Source organism: Lissotriton helveticus, chromosome 6, assembly GCF_964261635.1.
Source record: "Lissotriton helveticus chromosome 6, aLisHel1.1, whole genome shotgun sequence".
Taxonomy (NCBI): domain Eukaryota; kingdom Metazoa; phylum Chordata; class Amphibia; order Caudata; family Salamandridae; genus Lissotriton; species Lissotriton helveticus.
In genome coordinates, this window is record NC_136067.1 from 1,463,795,965 (window position 1) to 1,463,803,966 (window position 8,002).

Here is an 8,002-nt window from a genome sequence, read left to right on the forward strand (position 1 = left end):
AGCTGTCATAGTGTTGGTGCAGTTGGAGCTCCATCTGTGGAGTTTACGAGCTGCGGTGTCGGCGTCTGTAAGCATTGACGGAGTGGTGGTGCTGAGGGAGTTGCCGAAAACATCTTCGATGGCCTTGGTCCAGTTGCAGCTGGGGGGTTGATGATGGTGGTGGTGTACAGTGGATGTGGTGAAGGCGTGATGTATAATATGATAGTCGGTCCAAGAGAGTTCGGTGGTGTGACTGTAGTTGAAATGACCACTGGCGGAGAAGACAGGGTGGAGCGTGTGTTCGGCTATTTAGGTTGGCGCAGTGACTAACTGCTTGAGTCCTATGCTGACGATTTTCGCCAGGAGGGTGGTGGTGGTCTGGTCACTGGAGTTGTCCAGGTGGAAGTTGAGGTGTCTAAGTAGGATGTAGTCAGTGGTTGGGAGAGCCTGAGTTGCGATGAGATCTACAATGACATCAGTGAATGGGGGTTCATGGGCCGGGGGGCCTGTAGACAAGGGTGCCACGGAGGGTGGAGTTGGGGTTGGGGTTGGTCCGGACCTGGAAGTGGAGTTGTTCCATGGTAGCCGTCGGTTCATTAGAGTGTTTGGTCAGTCATAGTGTGCTTTTTTAGACAATGGCAATGACTCCTCCTGGGTACTTGTGGTAGTCCGTGCGGGAGAGTTTGTAGCTGTTGTGGATGGTGATGTCCGGTTAAGGGGCAGAGGTAGCTCCAGGTTTCTGTAAACAGGGCGGTATCTAAAGAGGTGGCATTGAGGAGGTCCCAGATGTCTGTTGAGGAGGATGCAGTTCAGCAGGTTGGCTGTGCTGTTGGTCAGCTAGGCGGCAGGAGGCACTGGTGTGCTGATGTGGCAGAAGTTGCGTTTGCAGTTTCAGCAGGCGCAGGGTGCAGGGGAATTCTACAGTAATGCTAGATGGTAGGCGGTGTGGCGTCTAGGGCTGATGGCGAGGAGGGTGCTGGCGTCGTAGTGGTGGAGTGTCCGAGATGAAGGGTCCTTGGTGCTGGTCGCAATTCAGGGCTGGGCGGACGCAGACGGGCTTGCCTTTGGTGCACCAGTGGTACGCCTGCTGCGCATTAAGTGGTGCATGGTTGACTGGATAGCTGGGATGCGGGAAAGGACACTAAAGGGGCGGGGTTGAGCGGAGGTTGTAAATATATATTTCTTTTAATCTGACCTCGAGGCCGGGTCCGGCGTCTTCTGTGCTCCTGCTCTCCTGAACCCAGGAACAGGAAGCAGGCAGCCAGGCTCCCTCCCCGAAGCCAATCACAATGCTGCAATGCAGCGTTGTGATTGTTCTTTAGCGCCGTGACAAGGCGTTCAGCCAGGGGCTGGAGGGGTGAGCATGTTCTCTATTCAGGTTGTAATGCACGTCAAACTCTAGTGGCCTCCTTTTAGGTGTAACCAAAGTCATTCTGAGCCTGAAAGATGCCTCATCATGCACGAACCTCATACTGCGAATCTACCAATCTATAAAGATCAAAGGCTTTGCTTGATGTGGAAAATATGGAACACAGGGGAGAAGAATGTATACCTCTTTCACTTTGTAAGATTGTAAGCATATTTTTAAGCACACAGATATCTTAGAGGAAAATATAGGGCCATATGTACGAAAACTAGGGATTGTGATTTCCTAATTGAGATGTTCACTGACTCACAATTAGGATATCACAATTACAAATGTAAAAAAAACTTCAGATACAAATTTCTAATAGGTTCGCAAATAGACCTGGGGAAGGTCGCAATGTGCAACACATTGGGAATTGCAGCCATCACATGAATGGTGGCCTGCTGCTGTCTGCTTGCATTTTAATAAAGCATTTTTTTTTTCCTAAAAGCAGCCCGCTTTCCTTAAAGTGAAACAGGATGCATTTAAAAAAATTAAATGAAATGTTCAAGTTTTATTTTTTTCCCTTAGACTGCTGCATGTTCTTAAATCATATTTCTTTCAACATTCACAAAAGAGAAGTGGTCCCGTGGAGACCCATTCCCATTTGTGAATGGTTTACGCCATCCTTGAGATGTCAGTAAAAAATTTCTGTTTACGACCATAATTCGGTTGCAAAACATTCATACATAGCACTGCAATTCGGTACTTGGAACAGACTCCCAAAAAGCCCTCTACCAAATACCAAATCGCTAAACACAAATTATGATTTGGTAGCATGTTATTAAATCGTAATTTGTTTTTTGTAGATATGAAAACACATTTTTGGAGTCAGAAACTGTTAGATTCTGCGAATTGGGCCATTTTCGACTGCAAACATGCTTTTGTACCTATGGCCCATAGTCCTCCTACATGCAGGACATTCTTAGGAAGATTGATTTGATCATTTCATAGGAGTGTTCAATAATACTGCATTCTCTCTCTCTTTTTAAATCAGGTTTTACAGGATGGACGCTTAGTGAGCAGAAGCACAGTGTCGAACAAGCCTCTTTTAACAGCGACACTCTTAGGCCGATGGTATGAAAAGGACCCACCTAAGCTTTGATAATGTTGATGATAGCTTTAAAAAATATTACAAAATTATGGAAAATGTATTCAATATCAGGATGCTGTATAACGGAAAATGCACGGAGAACATCATAGTACTGTTCAGATGACAGAGTAAACCCTTTTCTAAGAAAATTATTATCATTCAGCACAGCTTCAATCAGTAACTTCTCTTTCTTTCTAAAAACAAAATGCAGTTAATGCTCTGGAATATAACTTTCTTATTGTTTACAGTGATACAAAAACAACACATCCATGTTCATTAAGAGAAGCCCATGTAAATATATCACTTTATTGCATAATAGAATTATTTCTAACAATTAAAAGTGTATGATCATGTAATAAATGAACTACTTGCACAAAATGTAAATGCTTGTTTATTTAACTCATTATTACTATACTAGTATGTTTATAATTCCAGCCATTATGAGATGTGATTTGTATTTGGAGGTGGTTGCTATAAAGGACATTTTGTATCTATGGTTTCCATTCGTGACCATGTTATTTCTGTGAAGAAGTACAAATTCAAAAAATAGTAATCAATTGGAGTTTTTTGTACAGAGTAAAATCATAGTACAAGTTAATCGCTTTGAGATGCTTGAAACAATATATGAAAATAGAAAAATGCACATTTTAATTATCTAAGACAGTGAGAATAAAAACATTTTACATGTGAGATTCTTGTACAATATGGCACTCATTTTCCTGAATGTTAACCTAGTTTTCACATGACCTGTAAAATTTTCGTGTGGCATTTGCCATAGAGATTTGTACATCTGGAAACATTCACATGCGGTCACCATCCATTCCTTGGAAGGGTACATACTTTACAGTTACTATATCAGTAATTAAGACAACAGTTATATATTTTCAGCCAAAGGTTAAGGAGTTGATTCGAGGGCAATGACAGTGCACTTACTAATTAGTAGTGACACTATCATCATAAAGGTAACCTTATCCTCAGTGGTGGCCCACTGTATTAGGGCGGAAGAGCATTGTCTCCCTGTTGCCAGTGCAGCAAAAGTGGAAAATAAAACAGTAATAAAATGAATTACCATTTTATTTTTCACTGCTCTCAGCCAGAGCAGTGTTTAAGGGCCGGGCATTGTTACTGATTGGCAACATGGGAGTGGTGCTCACTCAACCAGTTTACACTGCACACGTCTCTTTGGCAGTGCTTAATTTGTAAAATAATAAGTGCCGGGGCTCTCCTAATAAGGCCACTGCTGCTTGCACCACACATTCCCCCTGCCATGCTTCCAATGATGGTAACAACACAACTACTAACCATCCATTCCACTCCTACAACTGTGTAGCAGGCGGGTTTGAGTGTTTTATTTACTTTTTCTTTTCAAGCATAGACACCTGCTTCAATGCGCTGGCAGCTCGGAATGATGTGCTGTCCACCATACATAGGGGCACATTACCAACAAATAGCGATATTTATCGCTAAGTAGGCTTAGCCACAATTTTTTTATCGCGGCGCATCACCGGATTTTATCGCTGAGATAACGTGCTATTAGCAACGTTTATCTCAAAAGCGGTAAAATTCCCGGCGATAGCGGCAAAATCCTTGAATATCGCTGAGAATACAGCTATATTCACGCATTATCGCTAACAGGGTCTTAGCCATTATATCCACCTTCCATTGGATATAATGGCTAAGAACTGGTCTGAGCAGGCGTTAGTTTTTGGAGACATTCCCACTTTAGCGCGAATATTTGCATCGCTACGCCTGTGTTGGTAATAGGCGATAGCGATGTTACCGACTGCTTTCAGTTGCTAACAGGTTGGGTACGCCACTTTGCATGTCATTAGCGATAAATATCGCTGACATGCAAAGTGGGCCCCAAACCGCTCGCTATCGCCTACAAGCTGTCGCTAACTGCTGTTAGCGACAGCTTGCTAATAGGGCGATAGAATTATAGCCACTTAGCGGCGGCGGTGATAATTTCCTATCGCCCCCTTGATGTTATGTTATGTTATGTTATTTATTACTTGTTAAGCGCACATACGCCCAAGGGCTTCTTGGCGCTGGTGAGAGAGTCAAACATAACAGTACATAAAAGACATATAATCACTATTTACAATAAGCCTGAGAAAAAAGAAAAGTTTTAAATGCCTTCCTAAAGGCAAGGAGGTCCTTACTGTGTCGCAGAGTCAAAGGGAGGGAATTCCACAATGAAGCAGCTAAAAATGATAATATGCCCCATAGTTCCTGAAAGCTGTACAACGTCCTAATCGTGAATCATCATGGTTATATGAGCAGTGACGCAAGGCGAATCTGAACTCGTTCTGGAAGGCTCTTTTGTCGAGAAACTATGAGGCAGTCAAGAAGTAGTTATTACTAAATGTATGTGACCTTTGGTCCCACCTCCAATTTGTTTCACGAATATTGTTATCTCCGATAAGACTCTTTGACTCAAAAGTAACCTACAGTTTTTGAAGCACCTTTTGAAGATGAGTTGCATCCTGTGTATAAGTCTAAGTGTAGACCTGGCCCTGACAATTAAGTGCCGGTGCTAAGCACCGGAAAGCACCGGCACAAATTAAGCACTGCTCTTTGGCTGGCTGGCTGTCAGGCCAGCCTGCAAGCACAGTGTAAACCTCTCCACCTAGCTGTCTCAGTCAGCTGGGTGGAGAGCAGGCACAGGCCCCATGTGCCTGCTGGAGCATTCAGGCAGCCCGCTCCAGGTAATCCTGGCAGCGTCGTGATTTGCAGAAGGGGGTTGCTCGAGGCTCAATGAGGTGGCGTTGTGCTAACTCCAGAAGAAAGAAGAAAACATGGAGAGCGAAACACAGGTAATTACATTTAAAAAAATGTTAATTATCTTTTTGCCTCCCACTGGGTTTGTCTCCCCCCCGACGCCCCTACACCTTTGAGGGTCACCACCCGCTACTGCTTATCATTCTCCTATTATCCGACTCTCTTCGCCACCAAGCAGGTAACTTCATCATACAAAGATGGCTGCCTTCTATTCCCCCGGTTGTAGGTATGTTTAACAGCATTTAGAATGCAGAGAAAGTTAAGGCAGCACTCGCTGCTTAGACCTCGACAATCACATTTCAAGTAATCTTCCCTCCTCCATGTGTATTTCACTTTAAGGAGGAAAACTTTGAATATATTTCCTACATGTGTAGTAGCCTCTATTCTAGCTTGAAGACACACGCCTGTTAATACAAGTTTAATATTTAAAGTAATTACTAATATCTTGACGCTTTGGCAACCTTTAAGAGAAGGAGAAAATACAAAAATAAAATACTTATCTGCTTAAGGATAACATTTCTTCAGTGGATCATGGTGCAAATGTTCTAGTTAATCCGACTCTAGGCAGCATTCCCTTTAAAAAAAAATACAAAATACTGATTACTGAAAGACAAAGACTTGTCACTTTCCACTTTTTGAGGCTTGTGAAAGAAAGGTGGAATAGGTGGTAATTTCTGCAAATCACAATTGCTAGAACGCTGTTCTTAAAGGCTTAATACAACTGCTTAGAGAGGTATGGTGTTTCTATCTTAATTCTAAGCAGACCATTCTTCCAATCAGAAGAATTAGAATGGTTTTGGCAAAGAGAAGCCACCGCTAATACACTGTTATTTATATGGAAACTTCGATTCGGAAATTACTATCAAGGCATATTTGTTTGCCCTCAACTGATCAATCCAAGATACTAGAAGCTGAATCCTCTGTCCCCCACCCCCGCCCCCAAATGCATTTCAGTGGAAAAGACAGTTGGTCTTCTTGACTGGCTTAGCTGCGTTCACAGGTTCAAATCCCGGTGAGTCCACTCAGCCGTTCATTCATCTAAGGTCAATTGTACCATTGAGTTGGGTAACAATAATCATCTGTTATTCAGTGACAAAATACCTCCGGGTGAATGGCCGCTTCACAAATACACGTTATGTTACGATACACAGTACTGATTTAAAAAAAACATTAAACGTTATTTTGTATATTTGTGTATAATTTAAGTGCGATTAACAATTAATAATAAACTGATTTGAAGTTTGTTGTAGCCCACTCAGCAATTCGTCATATTTAAGCGACAGGTAAATGTTTGTGGTTTGCTGATTGTGTGGTGATTCTGGATGGCGAGTCTCCCACATGTAGAGTGTAGCAGAAGAAATATAGTAATGATCATTCTGCAAATGGTAACCGTACCTGAAACCTAGCCAGCAATCAGTCCTTCCAAAAGATACAATGAGGTGGCATTTAAAACACAGAAGCCTGGTGCTACCCAAGTGAAACAATAAGGTATCCTTGACCTTGAAATTTTAGGGTGTTTCATAAGCTAAGAAGGCAAGTGGTGCAAAACAAGCTTTCCTTCAAGTGAACCTCAGTCACTAGCATAGGCACAAAAAGGGATGAATTGTCAGACTCACTTTGTCTTGCTCAAAGGCGGTGTTTGGGTCAGATGTACCTAGGGCCGGAGCTTACAATTATGCCATGCCATAGGTATGGCTGTTAGGAAAGAAGCCCCCCAGGAGTTTCGTTTTATGTCATAGTTTACAAGAAGCCAGGGGCCAAAAGGGTTTTTGCATAAATCTGGCTGCTGCCACCTTGGTATCCCAAGTGACCATATGGCGTCTGGAACTTGAAACAAGTGCATCAGGTCGGCAGGTGTTGGTGAAAATCACTGACAGTACAGAAGGATTCACAACAACAGTGGATAGTCCACATCCTAGATTACTCTGGGAAGGGGCGAGAGATTTCTTGGAAATGTAGGATACTTTCTCCCAGTCTGAAATCGTCCCACTAAAGGTATCCTACAGCCATAATCCATCAGCCAATTCTCTGAGGAAGAGTTCCAGTTATAATGGCCCTGTATTGTTTTTTAGGTGAAAGAAAACAATACAGGATCACTGGAACTGTTACCCAGCCGGAGAATTGACCGAAGGAATATGGTTGTAGGATACCTTTAGTGTCATGAGTACAGAGGGGTTCTCTGTACTTGTTGGAGTAAGCCCCAGTAGTCACTAGGCAGATCATTCTGATGTACATCTGTGTGAAATCGTGCTCCTTCCTATGTCAGCTGCAGTCATCTGTCAATGGTGTGTCGTAGCCATGCTTCAGGCTGCTTTCCGGCCCCCAGTCTCCACTCTAGGTTGATTTGAGAGCTAGAGGGAGCACATCATAAGCACCATGGCATGACGGCTTACCACCGGATCAGTCAGCTAGAGTGCGAATCAGAGCAACCTTCATCCTTGGCCAGGAGGGAGGTGGCTCACAGTGTGGCTCAAGGTAGTACCCATGTCACCTACTCTCTACCCCTGGTTCTCATGGTGCCTGAATGAAGGAGAGAGGGAAACGGAGGAGAGGAGGTAGAAGCATACAGGTATCCAGATACAGTCCCCAAGCCACAGAGCAGGTAAGGGGAGTAATTTTGTTATAACCAATGTCATAGGTCTGAAGAGAACTGAAATTAAAGTGCGCTGCTTAAGCAGCCACCAGTCTGACCTCCCACAAATCCCTGAAATAAAATATAGGGGATCCTGAACGACCCCTTGTCT

At 43.3% G+C, this 8,002-nt stretch overlaps 1 protein-coding gene across 1 annotated transcript in view; it reads left to right on the top strand.

Annotated features, from left to right (window-relative positions):
* Positions 1 to 3,164, top strand: part of LOC144761788 (pantetheine hydrolase VNN2-like) — a 157,309-nt gene extending 154,145 nt beyond the window's left edge. The window contains exon 7 of the mRNA XM_078647034.1: positions 2,382 to 3,164. Coding sequence (XP_078503160.1) covers positions 2,382 to 2,489 — 108 coding nt within the window. The 3' untranslated portion in view covers positions 2,490 to 3,164. The remainder of the gene's footprint in view (positions 1 to 2,381) is intronic.
* The last annotated feature ends 4,838 nt before the right edge of the window (positions 3,165 to 8,002 follow it).